The sequence below is a fragment of the Salmo salar genome, chromosome ssa11 (assembly GCF_905237065.1).
Source record: "Salmo salar chromosome ssa11, Ssal_v3.1, whole genome shotgun sequence".
In the NCBI taxonomy this organism is placed as follows: Eukaryota; Metazoa; Chordata; class Actinopteri; order Salmoniformes; family Salmonidae; genus Salmo; species Salmo salar.
Window position 1 is genome coordinate 93283850 of NC_059452.1, and position 16300 is coordinate 93300149.

Below are 16300 nucleotides of genomic sequence, written 5' to 3' on the forward strand. Positions count from 1 at the left end.
TTAATTATTGTTTTTTGGTTACAGTATGGTGGTGAATTCATTATTTTAGGGATGCATGGTTGTCACTTGAGCTTGATGGTCACCTTCATGGCAAAACCTATATGAACATTCCAGAACAGGGCACATTTAGGTGACTTATGACGTAAAAGGTAATAAGGTACATACAGTATTTCATAATTTACTCATGTATTTCATAACCAGTTGATGATCACAGTCCTCTAGAAGATGTATCAAATCCCCACTTCAATAGATCTTATTCTCTAATAGGAAATGTTTTGGGTTCATTGCTTATTGACTGTGTTTGGAAATTTTACAACCATACACAAACATATAGTATGATTTATGACAATAAATCATAATTAAATAAAACACTGCATACTTATTTTCATTATTGCTTCTACTAAATTTAATGAGTTCTAAAATGTCAATGATTATGCTTTGTTATATTAACGTCCTCTAAGAGTGCAAAATGAATATGCTTTAGAATTCACTGTGAAAACAGAGTGTAGGCCCACTCCCTCCAGTCCAGGAGCTCTGTACTGCACATGTGGAATCCTCTGATTTCTGTGGAGAAATCTGTTGTGATGAACACTTATGAGTATGGTGGGCTGAATTTTCTGGACTTTACTACCTTAAATAATACTTTTAAGATCAATTGGATAAAACAACTCCAAAGAAGACCCACTTCTATGTGGAACTTTATTCCTTATCATGTTTTCTCTACTTTTGGTGGCCTTAACTTCATGTTGGTTTGCAATTATAATATTGACAAAGTTCCAGTGAAACTCTCTGCTTTTCATCAGCAGGTTTTCTTGTCATGATCGTTAATTTATAAGCATAATTTTTCTCCACACATATATTATACAGTTGAAGTCAGAAGTTTACATACACCTTAGCCAAATACATTTAAACTCAGTTTCACAATTCCTGACATTTAATCCTAGTAAACATTCCCTGCCTTAGGTCAGTTAGGAGCACCACTTTATTTTAAGAATGTGAAATGTCAGAATAATAGTAGAGAGAATGATTTATTTCAGCTTCCTGATTGATGTCTTGAGATGTTGCTTCAATATATCCACATAATTTTCCTCCTCATGATGTCATCTATTTTGTGAAGTGCACCAGTCCCTCCTGCAGCAAAGCACCCCCACAACATGATGCTACCACCCCCGTGCTTCACGTTTGGGATGGTGTTCTTCAGCTTGCAAGCATCCCCCTTTTTCCTCCAAACATAACGATGGTCATTATGGCCAAAACAGTTCTATTTTTGTTTAATCAGATCAGAGGACATTTCTCCAAAAAGTACAATCTTTGTCCCCATGTGCAGTTGCAAACCGTAGTCTGGCTTTTTTATGGCTGTTTTGGAGCAGTGGCTTCTTCCTTACTGAGTGGCCTATCAGGTTATGTCGATATAGGACTTGTTTTACTGTGGATATGGATACTTTTATACCTGTTTCCTCCAGCATCTTCACAAGGTCCTTTGCTGTTGTTCTGGGATTGATTTGCACTTTTCACAACAAAGTACATTCATCACTAGGAGACAGAACTCGTCTCCTTCCTGAGCGGTATGATGGTTGCGTGGTCCCATGGTGTTTATACTTGCGTACTATTGTTTGTGCAGATGAACATGGTACCTTCAGGCGTTTGGAAATTGCTCCCAAGGATGAACCAGACTTGTGGAGGTCTACAGGTTTTTTTTCTGAGGTTTTGCCTGATTTCTTTTGATTTTCCCATGATGTCAAGCAAAGAGGCACTGAGTTTGAAGGTAGGACTTGAAATACATCCACAGGTACACCTCCAATTGACTCAAATGATGTCAATTAGCCTATCAGAAGCTTCTAAAGCCATGACATAATTTTCTGGAATTTTCCAAGCTGTTTAAAGGCACAGTCAACTAACTTTATGGAAATGTGTATTCATGTAAGGAATCTGTGGCATGATATCAGTAAATTTATAATTTAACACATTTATGAACATTTTACACTATTATGGAGAGATGTACTGCTTGGATTCCTTACCTACAATAGAAATAAGTTGAAACAGTTTTATGCAATTAATTTCATAATTTTTTGGGGCCAAATTTCATATTCACAAATGTAAATTTACAAACAAAACACTACATTTTCGTACCTTACAAAAATAACTATGTTTTAAGACAATTAAATACTCTACCAACAAAAAGGCAGTTAGAATTCTAAATGTGTGTAGGCCCCTTAAGACCCTTGTGTAACTTGATATTGTACCCCCTAGCCCAAATGTCCTTTGTATATTCTTTAAATATACTTGTGTTCCCCCGATGTACTTTTTGTATTGAATTGTTAATTACATATTTAAAAAAATCCTCTGATTTACCCCCAACCAATGTCCATAACGTGCCTAAAGTATAATGAAAACTACCGTTGTCTACGGCACCATCTTGTGGTAAATGCTTAAAGTACATGGGTGAAAGGCCAACATGTCATAACTGAAATTTAATAAGAGATACTGTATATAATGACGAGATGGTCTTATCTCCGCCTCAACAATGGGAGTCGTCCCGAAGGCGGGAAGACAGCTGCCTTCAAGGCGGTCTGCTTATCGCTGTATTCCCGCGTGGGAAGATTATGACGGGAGAGGACTCTCTCGCTTCGTCTCTTCCTCTCTGGTTTAATCCAAATTTCGTCAAAATCCACCGGAAGAACTCGTTTCAATTATCTGCGACACCTCAAGTGCCACACCTGCTTCGTCAAACTGATTACTTTCATGATGGCGTGCGTTGCAGTTCGCTTGGTAAGATTTCATTAGACTATATTTTGCTGTTAATTATTCTGATGTCAATTCTAGTGTTAAATTGCTTGATTTCGCAATTAATTTGACTAACTTTTTTGAGAACAGTTTTGTTAAAATAATGATTGCTTGTTTGATACCGTTGCCTTTTAATAAATCGAAGTCGTCTCCCTACGCGTTTCCTATATGCCTATTTAATAAATGTCTTCTCCCTTTTTTTTTTAGGACAAAGGAGCCCTAAAAAAGATTGATGGAGCCAAAAAAAAGCTTGATAACAAAGTGGTGCGTGTTGTTGTGGGACCACATGTGAAGCATCCTCTACAAAACAGGTGTGTTTTCAGGTTGAGAGAGTCTTCTTACATTTAGATTACTTGGAAGTTTCTATTTTGTCAATCAGTAACATTTATAGTTCATATCTGGTTGTATTCATTACGGTGATTCTGTTGCAAAACGTTTATTCTACTCAATGGAAAACGTTTTGCAACGAAAGGTAATTTATATTGGACAAATTCGGGTAGGCCCCTCTAATTTTAATTTACTCTGTTTAGTTCTTTAACGGTAAATGGTTTCTGTTGCAAGATGTAATTTAATGTGCAGGAAGTGAAGTCACTTGCAAATCAGATTACAATTCAGATAACAATTGAAATATTTGAAGGTCCACCAACCCCTCCTTTTATTCAATCACTTGTGCATTGTTTCAGATGGGCTCTCTGGTTCTACAAGAACGATAAGAGCAAAATGTGGCAGGACAATTTGAGGCTCATCACAAAGTTTGACACAGTGGAAGACTTCTGGGCGTGAGTTTTGCAGTTTGTCCTTGATTTACAGACTAAATGGCTGATATCCTTGACAGTCTTATACCTACTGTGGCTATTGCAACTTCTATTGAGAACCTATGATATAGGTCACCACCACTTATTCTTTTCTTGACTGAAAATTGATTGTTTTTTTTATAGGTTGTACAACAACATTCAGCTGGTGAGCAAGCTTTCATCTGGTTGCGACTACTCTGTTTTCAAGGTGATGTAGACTTTTGGGGCAATGTCTCCTTCAGTTTGAGATTTACAATTTCCATAATACTTCTTGTCCATGTACTCCTATATTAATTGGACTATAATGATACTGTCACTTCCCCCAGGATGGCATTGAGCCAATGTGGGAAGACAGGCGTAACAAGTGTGGAGGACGCTGGCTGATTACACTGTCGAAGCAGCAGAGGCACACTGAACTCGACCGCTTCTGGAAGGAGACTGTCAGTAGTCGGTCCTCTCTGCCCAACACTTTTTCAGTTTTGTATCACTATGAAAGCCAGAAATATTCTTTGTTCAATATTTGTCAGAAAGCTGATTCAAATCCAAATAGAAGTATTGGTCACATACTGTATTTAGCAGATGGTATTGCGGGTGAAAGCAATACTTGTTCCTAGCTCCAACAGTGCAGTATAATCTAACAATACACACATCTAAAAGTAAAATAATGTAATTAAGAAATATAGAAATACTTGGACGATCAATGTCTGAGTACAGAGTATAAATATGTGATGTAAAGACATACTACATATTATAGCCACACTGTCCATAATATCTGAAGAATATGTAGTATAGTATATGTACAGCAATAGATTAAAATGATAGGCCTTGACTATAATAGTGTATACATATGAAATGTGTAAAACAGCATGTAAACATTATTAAAGTGACCAGTGTTCCATGTCTATGTACATAGGGCAGCAGCCTCCAAGGTGCAGGGTTGAGTAACCGGGTGGTAGCCGGCTAGTGAGTGACTAAGTTCAGGGCTGTAGGCTGGGAGTGATGGCTATATAAGTCTGATGGCCTTCAGATGGAAGCTGTTTTTCAGTCTCTCAGTCCTAGCTTTGATGTACCTGTACTGACCTAGCTTTCTGGATAATAGCGGGGTGAACAGGTTGTGGCTCAGGTGGCTGAAGTCCTTGATCTTGGCATTGTGACACCGGTGCTGTAGATGTCCTGGAGGGCAGGCAGTGTTCCCTGGTGATGTGTTGGGCAGACCACACCACCCTCTGGAGAGCCCTGTGGGTGTTGCAGTAGCCATACCAGGTGGTGCTACAGCCCTACATGATGCTCTCAATGGTGCATCTGTAAAAGTTTGGGGGTCTTAGTGGCTGAGCTGAATTTCTTGAGCTTCCTGAGGTTGAAGAGGTGCTGTTGCACTGCCTTCCCCACACTGTCTATGAGTGGACCATTTCAGATTGTCAGTGATGTGTACACTGAGGAACTTGATGCTTTTCACCTTCTCCACAACGGTCCCATCGACGTGGATAGGGGAGTGCTCCCTCTGCTGTTTTCTGGAGTCCACTATCAGCTTCTTCATTTTGTTGAGGGAGAGGTTATTTTCTTGTCACTACTCCGCCAGGCCCCTCACCTCCTTCCTCCCTGTAGGCTCTCTTGTCATTGTTGATAATCTGGCCTACCTACCACTGTGTCGTCCGCAAACTTGACAATTAAGTTGGAGGTTTGCGTGACCACGCAGTCGTGGGAATACAGGAGGGGGCTGAACACGTATCCTTGTGGGGCCACTGTGTTGAGGATCAGTGGCGGTGTTGCCTACCTTCACCACCTAGGGATGGCCTGTCATGAGGTCTAGGACCCAGTTGCCTGTTGGGGTTCAGACCCAGGGCCCTGTAACACTGAGGAAACCAATGATGTGGGGCCACTGAATCAATGTTGTCCCCTCTTTTGTTGTTGGAGAGCAATCTAACTGTAGTCCTCTGAAATGCAAGAAATCTTTAATTTATGCATTTCAGTAAAATTAGTTATTTTAAATGTGTTTTTAACAGCTCCTTTGCCTCATTGGAGAGGGCTTTGGCTCCTTCAGCAGGGACGTTTGCGGTGCTGTCATCAATGTTCGAGCCAAAGGTGACAAAATCGCCATCTGGACCACCGATACAGAGAATGGAGAAGCAGTTACCTATATTGGGTAAGTCTGACATTATTCAGTGTGGCTGGACCAAATTACTAGTTTCTGTAGTGTCATGTCTGCTCTGATTCACAGGTGTCTCGACACTTGTCATACTTGCCTTGAACAGTCATGGATTTTATCTGCCGGCTTCACTCCAGTTACAGCCAGGCTTGGGCCAGATCCCACAGAAGCCAGATGTGGCCTGTTGGCCATCATGTTGTAAACTAGAATTGTTCAGGATGAGGATGTTTGCATAGCAACCTAATGAAAAATGGATTTCCATTAGACCAAGGAAAGACTTAATGGTGCAATCCATTGTTCCCAGGATATTAGTATTACATATAGCATTGGCTACAGATAATTGGCATCAACAATTTCCCCCATACATCCAGATTTAACAACATTTCTTTATTTTCAAAGCTACCTTTGTTTGATCATGTGATTGGTCAGTTAAATTAATGTTTTACCATATGATTCATATTTTCAGACGAAAGTACAAGGAAGGACTAGGCCTACCTCCAAAACTCGTCATTGGATATCAAGCCCATGCAGACACTGCCACCAAAAGCAATTCAATAACAAAGAACAAGTTTGTGGTGTAGAAATGATCTTGTTTTTTCCAAGTCTCCTATAGCAAAGGACAAGTTTAGTCTTTGTTTTTCTGTACTGTACTTCATCATGTTGAGTTTGTATTTGCACTTAATTCATTACCTTATTTAAATAGTACATTTGGCATGATACATGTGGGAGACATTGTTTCTTTTGAAGATGAGACATTTTTTTTGTGGCCTACAAAATAAAATATATATATATGTATTTGTCTTTGCATTTTTCTTCAGATCTTGGAATGGTATTTGGCACAATACTAACCCCTGAATTTAAACAAAGAATGCTGTTCCTGTGCTGTAAAGAATTTGGTCTGCCATTTCAGTGCACAACTGTAAGCTTTGGGTAGTACCTTATTATTTTTTTTAATTTACTCAACTCCAACAAACTTGAAAAAGGAGTGACCAAAGATTGGCTTAATCTCCTAAAGGAAATGGACTGCCCTCCTAGTTAATGTTTCATCTCGTTCAGATGCGGGGTTTGGCAAAACCACTGAGCTGAATTAATTAGAGACTAGAATTGCAGGAGAGTGTTCCAACAGCATATTTTTGTTGTATTTGCTTTGGTTTGTCTGAAATCAAGCATTATCAAGGTAAGTTTCTCTTGCCTCAGCTCTGTATATAGCTCTTTATATAAGATCGACAGTGTTATTGTATACCATTAAACGCAATCACAAACTTTGTGCTTTTGGGGAATTAACTGTTTATATACAATCATTGGGTTAATCTTGAAACACCTGTTTCACATGTTTGTTTAAAGATGCATTACCTTAAATGTATGCCATGGAATTAACTGTATTTGTCAATTATTTTGAAGGAAACTAATTTTAGTGTATTCATAAAGTAAAGACTAAGGAACTAGGTAAGATTACCTACCTACTTGGAAGATGTTTGCTTTCAATTATGCATTGTGTTTTGGGAGTTACGTGACCTGGGGCACTGAGTGGCGCAAGGCACTGCATCGGTGCTGGAGGCGTCACTACAGACAGCCTGGTTCGAATCCAGGCTGTATCACAACTGGCCGTGATTGGGAGTCCCATTGGCCCAGCGTTGTCCGGGTTTGGCCAGTGTGGCCATTGTAAATAAAAATGTGTTTCCTAACCCTTGTCTAGTTAAAGGTTAAAAAAATCTCTTTCAGACATTACTATGCCACGTGAAATTAAATTATGGTTGATGGTAGCCTTGTAATCCATCCTCCTTGGGTTTTCATTATTGTAATCTCTAACTATTGCCAATCACAGCAACCATAGACTCAACTATGATGTGGATGTACAGTATCAGATGTTCATACCAATCAGTTTAATTTCTTAGTTGGGCACACATTTGAAAGTTAGGTTGGTATAGATGGGGCATGCCGACCTCTGTATAACCTGTTCAGTATCCTTTTCCAGAGTGTTCTAGCAGGCTTTTGCTCAATAGCACAATCCTGCTCTAGCATTTTTCCAGGATAATTAGCCAGACGCAGGCCGTTATTACTCCCTCTCCATGGTGACAGGGTACACTGGCCACAGCATTGCACTAGCAGGAAGGAAGAGCAGTGGAGTGTGACGCCGCTCTCAGTGCATGTCACTCCTACTGTGCGTCTACAAGAGGGGAAAAAGACTACAACAATAGGAGCTCAGGAACTTGTAATGCTTTTATACCCAAAAGGGTTCACGGTCCAGAGCGACTTTTTCAACAGTGTTCTACATTGGACAAGATCTAACAATGGCAGTCATTAGGGCCAAACATGATTAGGTATATTTCGTTTACCTTTAAAACAGTCTTTTTTTTAATACTTTTTTTTACAGGATTGAGCAAGACAACTGAGTTGTCAGACTAAGAATATACACATTTCCAGTTCTCTCTTTAATGGACTTCTCACACTGATGTTCTTCAGATCAAGAACAGCATGAGTCAGAAACAAGGCGACAGCCAGAGTCACTGGAGGGGACAAGACTGAGGTTAACTCTGAAGTCTAATGTGCTGAGAGGACAAGGCCCTCCTGAGAGCTGAACGATGAGATTTTACCTGTATTACCTGGTGCTTTTGGGCTTCAGTTCTGTCATCTCCACCTATGGGCCTCATCAGAGAGCACAGAAGACTGGGGATATTCTGCTGGGCGGGCTGTTTCCAATGCACTTTGGTGTTACCTCCAAAGACCAAGACCTGGCAGCGCGGCCAGAATCCACAGAGTGTGTTAGGTAAGGTTTGAATCGGCAATTGAGGCTGAATGTTTATTTTTATGCAAAACTGTATAAAACTATAATTTGTGTCTTTAAATATATCAATGTATTGCAATCAGTATTATTGGATTGTACTTCATGAAAACCTAAAGGTATCTAAATGCATGTTATGGTGTGCCGCCCCTTGCAGGTACAATTTCCGGGGATTCCGTTGGCTTCAGGCCATGATTTTTGCAATAGAGGAGATCAACAACAGCAGTACTCTCCTGCCCAACATCACACTGGGCTACAGGATCTTTGACACCTGCAACACCGTGTCCAAGGCCCTGGAGGCTACCCTCAGTTTCGTAGCACAGAATAAGATTGACTCTCTGAACTTGGATGAATTCTGTAACTGCACTGATCACATCCCATCGACTATAGCAGTGGTGGGGGCTTCTGGGTCAGCGGTCTCCACTGCTGTTGCCAATCTGTTGGGCCTTTTCTACATCCCACAGGTGAGCTACAATCTCAATTCCAATTTCCTTGTTTAAATCAATCAACAAAAACATATCACAGTAACTTTATTCCCCCTGTATTGCTGCAGATCAGCTATGCCTCTTCCAGTCGCCTACTAAGCAACAAGAACCAGTTCAAATCCTTCATGAGGACCATTCCCACAGATGAGCACCAGGCCACTGCCATGGCAGATATCATCGACTACTTCCAATGGAATTGGGTCATTGCAGTTGCGTCTGATGATGAGTATGGACGTCCGGGGATTGAAAAATTTGAGAAAGAGATGGAAGAACGAGACATTTGTATCCATCTGAGTGAGCTGATCTCTCAGTACTTTGAGGAGTGGCAGATCCAAGGATTGGTTGACCGTATTGAGAACTCCTCAGCTAAAGTTATAGTCGTTTTCGCCAGTGGGCCTGACATTGAGCCTCTTATTAAAGAGATGGTCAGACGGAACATCACCGACCGCATCTGGTTGGCCAGCGAGGCTTGGGCAACCACCTCCCTCATCGCCAAACCAGAGTACCTTGATGTTGTAGTTGGGACCATTGGCTTTGCTCTCAGAGCAGGCGAAATACCTGGCTTCAAGGACTTCTTACAAGAGGTCACACCAAAGAAATCCAGCCACAATGAATTTGTCAGGGAGTTTTGGGAGGAGACTTTTAACTGCTATCTGGAAGACAGCCAGAGACTGAGAGACAGTGAGAATGGGAGCACCAGTTTCAGACCATTGTGTACTGGCGAGGAGGACATTATGGGTGCAGAGACCCCATATCTGGATTACACTCATCTTCGTATTTCCTATAATGTGTATGTTGCAGTTCACTCCATTGCACAGGCCCTACAGGACATTCTCACCTGCATTCCTGGACGGGGTCTTTTTTCCAACAACTCATGTGCAGATATAAAGAAAATAGAAGCATGGCAGGTGAATGAATACTTTAAAAAGAGTAGGAAATCTAATGACTAACATTGACAAATCCATTTGTGTACTCTTTTTGCTTGATCCCAGCTTTTGTTTGCTCCCAGCTTTGTTGACCCCTTTGTATACCTTCTTATATCCCCTCCTGATCAAATACCTGGCTCTGTATTACAGGTTCTCAAGCAGCTCAGACATTTAAACTTCTCAAACAGTATGGGAGAAAAGGTACATTTTGATGAGAATGCTGATCCGTCAGGAAACTACACCATTATCAATTGGCACCGGTCTCCTGAGGATGGTTCTGTTGTGTTTGAAGAGGTCGGTTTCTACAACATGCGAGCTAAGAGAGGAGTACAACTTTTCATTGATAACACAAAGATTCTATGGAATGGATATAATACTGAGGTATGTTGCTCCAAACAGGGATATTAACCTCTCTGGGATATGACGCTAGCGTCCCACCTCAACAACAGGCAGTGAAATTGCAGGGCGCCAAATTCAAAACAACAGAAATCTCATAATTAAAATTCCTCAAACATACAAGTATTATATAAACATTTTAAAGATAAACTTATTGTTAATCCAGCCACAGTGTCTGATTTCAAAAAGGCTTTACGGCAAAAGCATACCATACAATTATGTTAGGTCAGCGCCTAGTCACAAAAAACCCAAAGAGAGGAGTCACAAAAAGCAGAAATAGAGATAAAATTAATCACTAACCTTTGATGATCTTCATCAGATGGCACTCATAGCACTTAATGTTACACAATACATGTATGTTTTGTTTGATAAAGTTCATATTTATATCCAAAAATCTCAGTTCACATTGGCGCGTTATGTTCAGTAATGTTTTGCCTACAAAACATCCAGTGATTTTGCAGAGAGCCAAATCAATTTACAGAAATACTCATAAACTTTGATGAAAGATACAAGTGTTATGCATAGGATTATAGATAAACTTCTCCTTAATGCAACTGCTGTGTCAGATTTAAAAAAAGCTTTACGGTGAAAGCACACCATGCGATAATCTGAGTACAGTGCTCAGCCAGAAAAACAAGCCATACAGATACCCGCCATGTTGTGGAGTCAACAAAAGTCAGAAATAGTGTAATAAATATTCACTTACCTTTGATGATCTTCATCGGAATGCACTCCTAGGAATCCCAGTTCCACAATAAATGTTTGTTTTGTTTGATAAAGTTAATCTTTATGTCCAAATACCTCCTTTTTGTTCGCACGTTTAGTTCACTATTCCAAATGCACAAGGCGCGGGCACTAAGTCCAGACAAAAAGTCAAAAAAGTTCCATTACAGTTCGTAGAAACATGTCAAACGATGTATATAATCAATCTTTAGGATGTTTTATCATAAATCTTCAATAATATTCCAACTGGACAATTCCTTTGTCTTTAGAAAGGAAAGGGAACGGAGGTCGCTCTCACGGCCACGCGCAATCAACAACTAAAGGCTTTCAGCTGACGCAGTTACTGTGACTGGTCTTATTCGCTCCCCCTTCACAATAGAAGACTGAAGCAACATTCTAAAGACTGTTGACATTTAGTGGAAGCCTAAGGAAGTGCAATATGACCAAATTTACACTGTATATTGGATAGGCAATCACTTGAAAAACTACAAACCTCAGATTTCACACTTCCTGGTTGGATTTTTCTCAGCTTTTCGCCTGCCATATGAGTTCTGTTATACTCACAGACATCATTCAAACAGTTTTAGAAACTTCAGAGTGTTTTCTACCCAAATCTACTAATGATATACATATCCTAGGTTCTGGGCCTGAGTAGCAGGCAGTTTACTCTGGGCACGCTTTTCATCCAAACTTCCGAATGCTGCCCCCTATCCTAGTGAGGTTAAAGGCCCAGTGCAGTCATATTTTTTTTCTGTGTTTTGTATTATATTGTACAACAGCTTGTGAAACGAACACTGTAAAAGTGTGAATAATTTGGTCAGTGTTATTTACTGATAGTTGCTGGTTGAAAATACAATCAACACAGGACTTTCTGATTTGCAGGTTTTGCATGGGTGGAGTTTTGGCTTGCCTGGTGACATCACCAGGTGGTGTGAATTTATTTGTATTTATTTAACCTTCATTTAACTAGGCAAGCCAGTTAAGAACAAATTCCAGACAGTCCTATCAAAATTCTTGCTTTAGAAAGTGTTTTGCTAAAAAGCTATTTTTGTTTCTCTTTGACCATTTTAATTGGCAACTATTACCGTAAGGCACTTAATTGTTACCCAGAAATGATTCGATATTGAGATAAAAAAAAAAATGTATTCTTCCTAAAATACAGTATGTGCTGCATTTGTGTCTATTGGTTCTGATCCAAAATCATATGATGCATGATCTTTGTCTGGGTTTCTGTCATTTCATTAGGTTCCATTCTCTAACTGTAGTGAAGATTGTGAACCAGGCACCAGAAAGGGGATCATAGAAAGCATGCCAACGTGTTGCTTTGAATGTACAGAATGCTCAGAAGGAGAGTATAGTGATCACAAAGGTAAGAAAGACAGTGAAAAATCTGAACTACCCCATTATATAATCTGTTGCTATTTCATATGTTTCTATCAATAATACAAACACTACTTCTCTATTCCTGCAGATGCCAGTGTTTGTACCAAGTGTCCCAATGACTCATGGTCTAATGAGAACCACACATCTTGTTTCCTGAAGGAGATAGAGTTTCTGTCTTGGACAGAGCCCTTTGGGATCGCCTTGGCATTATGCTCTGTGCTGGGGGTATTCTTGACAGCATTCGTGATGGGAGTGTTTATCAAATTTCGCAACACCCCAATTGTTAAGGCCACAAACAGAGAGCTATCCTACCTCCTCCTGTTCTCACTCATCTGCTGTTTCTCCAGTTCCCTCATCTTCATTGGTGAACCCCAGGACTGGACATGCCGTCTACGCCAGCCTGCATTCGGGATAAGTTTTGTTCTCTGCATCTCCTGCATCCTGGTAAAAACTAACCGAGTACTTCTAGTGTTCGAAGCCAAGATCCCCACCAGTCTCCATCGTAAGTGGTGGGGGCTAAACTTGCAGTTCCTGTTAGTGTTCCTGTTCACATTTGTGCAAGTGATGATATGTGTGGTCTGGCTTTACAATGCTCCTCCGGCGAGCTACAGGAACCATGACATTGATGAGATAATTTTCATTACATGCAATGAGGGCTCTATGATGGCGCTTGGCTTCCTAATTGGGTACACATGCCTGCTGGCAGCCATATGCTTCTTCTTTGCATTTAAATCACGAAAACTGCCAGAGAACTTTACTGAGGCTAAGTTCATCACCTTCAGCATGCTCATCTTCTTCATCGTCTGGATCTCTTTCATCCCTGCCTACTTCAGCACTTACGGAAAGTTTGTGTCGGCTGTGGAGGTCATCGCCATACTAGCCTCCAGCTTTGGCCTGCTGGCCTGTATTTTCTTCAATAAAGTCTACATCATCCTCTTCAAACCGTCCAGGAACACTATAGAGGAGGTTCGCTGTAGCACTGCGGCCCATTCTTTCAAAGTGGCAGCCAAGGCCACTCTGAGACACAGCTCAGCCTCCAGGAAGAGGTCCAGCAGTGTGGGGGGATCCTGTGCCTCAACTCCCTCCTCATCCATCAGCCTCAAGACCAATGACAATGACTCCCCATCAGGTCAGCAGAGAATCCATAAGCCAAGAGTAAGCTTTGGAAGTGGAACAGTTACTCTGTCCTTGAGCTTTGAGGAGTCCAGAAAGAATTCTATGAAGTAGGGAAGTGTCTTTTGGTGGGCCGAGAGCCTTGTCAAAACCTGAGTTGGTGTTGCATTCTTTGTTGGCTGGGTAGTTGGAGCAGAAATTATGATATTAAAAGCTTTGATGTATTCAGAATGGTGACACAGCATAGGTGGCCAAGATTCCATTATATTACAATAATCTGTGTTGTTCATTATGAGGACATTTCAAAATGCTGAAAATCATCAAATACATAATTTACTGAGTTTTCTTGATAATCTTGAGAATAGAATAGCCTATTCAAGTCATCGTTGAGCAGACATTAATTAACAATGATGTAATACTTTCCATACCTATTTTCTTTAACAATAGATTCACATTGTTAAAGTTCAACTATGACCTGTAAAATACATGAGGTATAACAGGAGACAATAAAACTATGCATATCCTAGCTTCTGGGCCTGAGTAGCAGGCAGTTTACTCTGGGCACGCTTTTCATCCAAACTTCCGAATGCTGCCCCCAATCCTAGTGAGGTTAAAGGCCCAGTGCAGTCATATCTTTTCTCTAGGCACGCTTTTCATCCAAACTTCCGAATGCGGCTATATCAGTCTCTTTCCTACTGTCTTTTTCATTAGGCCAGTGTTTAACAACCCTGGTCCTTAAGTACACACAACAGAACACATTTTTGTTGTAGCCCTGGACAATCACTCCTCACTCAGCTCATTGAGGGCCTGATGATTAGTTGACAAGTTGAATCAGGTGTGCTTGTCCAGGGTTACAATACAAATGTGTACTGTTGGGGGTACTCGAGGACCAGGATTGGGAAACATTACATTAGGACTACTGTAGGTTCTTCAATATGGTGTCATACGGTCATATGGTGTCATATGGTGTCTGGTTGTTTTCTGCATATGTGTATTTCACCAAGTTACTGCACATGTTAGACCTATACACTGGAATAAACATTTTTTTTCACAATGCATCCAATGACAATAAAATCACCATATGCCAATGAAGAGAAGCATCAGTCTGCAATAAGTAGCCTATTAGTGGAAGCTCATCAGATGTGGGCTAGTAGTGGTATCCTATCAATGCATCAGTCTGTCTGGGGACACACGAAGAAGCTTTTATTTCAGCCCTGCACTAACAAACCTCTTCTTTGGTATCCTGGCGTTCGCACATTTTGTTTGTGCATGCTGCCACCTACTGTGCGGTAGTGTGTGTTTAATCACGTAACATTTTGTGATACAAATAGTCAAAAAGGAAGGGGATAAAAGGAAAACATTGCACCACCAACTAACACCTATATACCACTATTATATACCACCAACTAACACCTACATACCACTGTTATATACCACCAACTAACACCTATACACCACTATTATATACCACCAACTAACACCTATATACGACTATTATATACCACCAACTAACACCTATATACCACTATTATATACCACCAACTAACACCTACATGACACTATTATACACCACCAACTAACACCTATATACCACGTTTATATACCACCAACTAATACCTATATACCACTATTATATACCACCAACTAACACCTACATACCACTATTATATACCACTATTATATACCACCAACTAACACCTATATACCACTATTATATACCACCAACTAACATCTATATACCACTATTATATACCACCAACTAACACCTACATGACACTATTATACACCACCAACTAACACCTATATACCACTTTTATATACCACCAACTAATACATATATTACCACCAACTAACACCTACATACCACTATTATATACCACCAACTAACACCTATATACCACTTTTATATACCACCAACTAATACCTATATACCACTATTATATACCACCAACTAACACCTACATACCACTATTATATACCACTATTATATACCACCAACTAACACCTATATACCACTATTAAATACCACCAACTAACACCTATATACCACTATTATATACCACCAACTAACACCTATATACCACTCTTATATACCACCAACTAACACCTATATACCACTATTAAATACCACTATTATATACCACCAACTAACACCTATATACCACTATTAAATACCACCAACTAACACCTATATACCACTATTATATACCACCAACTAACACCTACATACCACTATTATATACCACCAACTAACACCTATATACCACCAACTAACACCTACATACCACTATTATATACCACTATTATATACCACCAACTAACACCTATATACCACTATTCTATACCACTATTATATACCACTATTATATACCACCAACTAACACCTAAATACCACTATTATATACCACATACTAACACATACATGCCACTATTATATACCACTATTATATACCACCAACTAACACCTACATACCACTATTATATACCACCAACTAACACCTACATACCACGATTATATAGCACCAACTAACATCTACATACCACTATTATATACCACCAACTAACACCTATATACCACTATCATATACCACTATTATATACCACCAACTAACACCTATATATCACTATTATATACCACCAACTAACACCTATATACCACTATTTTATACCACTATTATATACCACTATTATATACCACCAACTAACACCTACATACCACTATTATATACCACTATTATATACCACCAACTAACACCTATATACCACTA

At 39.9% G+C, this 16300-nt stretch overlaps 2 protein-coding genes across 5 annotated transcripts; both read left to right on the top strand.

Annotated features, from left to right (window-relative positions):
- Positions 1-2528: 2528 nt before the first annotated feature.
- On the top strand, positions 2529-6519 carry eif4e1b (eukaryotic translation initiation factor 4E family member 1B). Of its 2 annotated transcripts, none has more exons than XM_014129397.2 (7): positions 2529-2769; positions 2992-3095; positions 3468-3563; positions 3723-3744; positions 3905-4018; positions 5582-5721; positions 6191-6519. In XM_014129397.2, exons 1-7 carry the CDS (start codon positions 2743-2745, stop codon positions 6303-6305), a joined length of 618 nt encoding a protein of 205 aa, XP_013984872.1. In that variant the 5' UTR covers positions 2529-2742; the 3' UTR covers positions 6306-6519. The 2 variants fall into 2 exon arrangements, with proteins under 2 accessions (XP_013984872.1, XP_013984871.1); XM_014129396.2 differs by having other exon boundaries at positions 2530-2769; positions 3723-3786.
- A 285-nt stretch (positions 6520-6804) lies between these two features.
- casr (calcium-sensing receptor) lies at positions 6805-14624 on the top strand. Of its 3 annotated transcripts, none has more exons than XM_014129235.2 (7): positions 6805-6901; positions 8188-8491; positions 8664-8970; positions 9060-9899; positions 10068-10298; positions 12282-12405; positions 12508-14624. In XM_014129235.2, exons 2-7 carry the CDS (start codon positions 8307-8309, stop codon positions 13644-13646), a joined length of 2826 nt encoding a protein of 941 aa, XP_013984710.1. In that variant the 5' UTR covers positions 6805-6901; positions 8188-8306; the 3' UTR covers positions 13647-14624.
- Positions 14625-16300: the final 1676 nt, after the last annotated feature.

Excerpts from the sequence above, each read along its gene's own strand:
- casr (XM_014129235.2), top strand. The coding sequence starts at position 8,307 with ATGAGATTTTACCTGTATTACCTGGTGCTTTTGGGCTTCAGTTCTGTC. Across the intron at positions 8,971-9,059 it reads GCCTTTTCTACATCCCACAG|ATCAGCTATGCCTCTTCCAG; the intron begins GTGAGCTACAAT and ends GTATTGCTGCAG. Across the intron at positions 9,900-10,067 it reads AGAAAATAGAAGCATGGCAG|GTTCTCAAGCAGCTCAGACA; the intron begins GTGAATGAATAC and ends TCTGTATTACAG.
- eif4e1b (XM_014129396.2), top strand. The coding sequence starts at position 2,743 with ATGATGGCGTGCGTTGCAGTTCGCTTG. Across the intron at positions 2,770-2,991 it reads CGTGCGTTGCAGTTCGCTTG|GACAAAGGAGCCCTAAAAAA; the intron begins GTAAGATTTCAT and ends TTTTTTTTTTAG. Across the intron at positions 5,722-6,190 it reads GAAGCAGTTACCTATATTGG|ACGAAAGTACAAGGAAGGAC; the intron begins GTAAGTCTGACA and ends TCATATTTTCAG.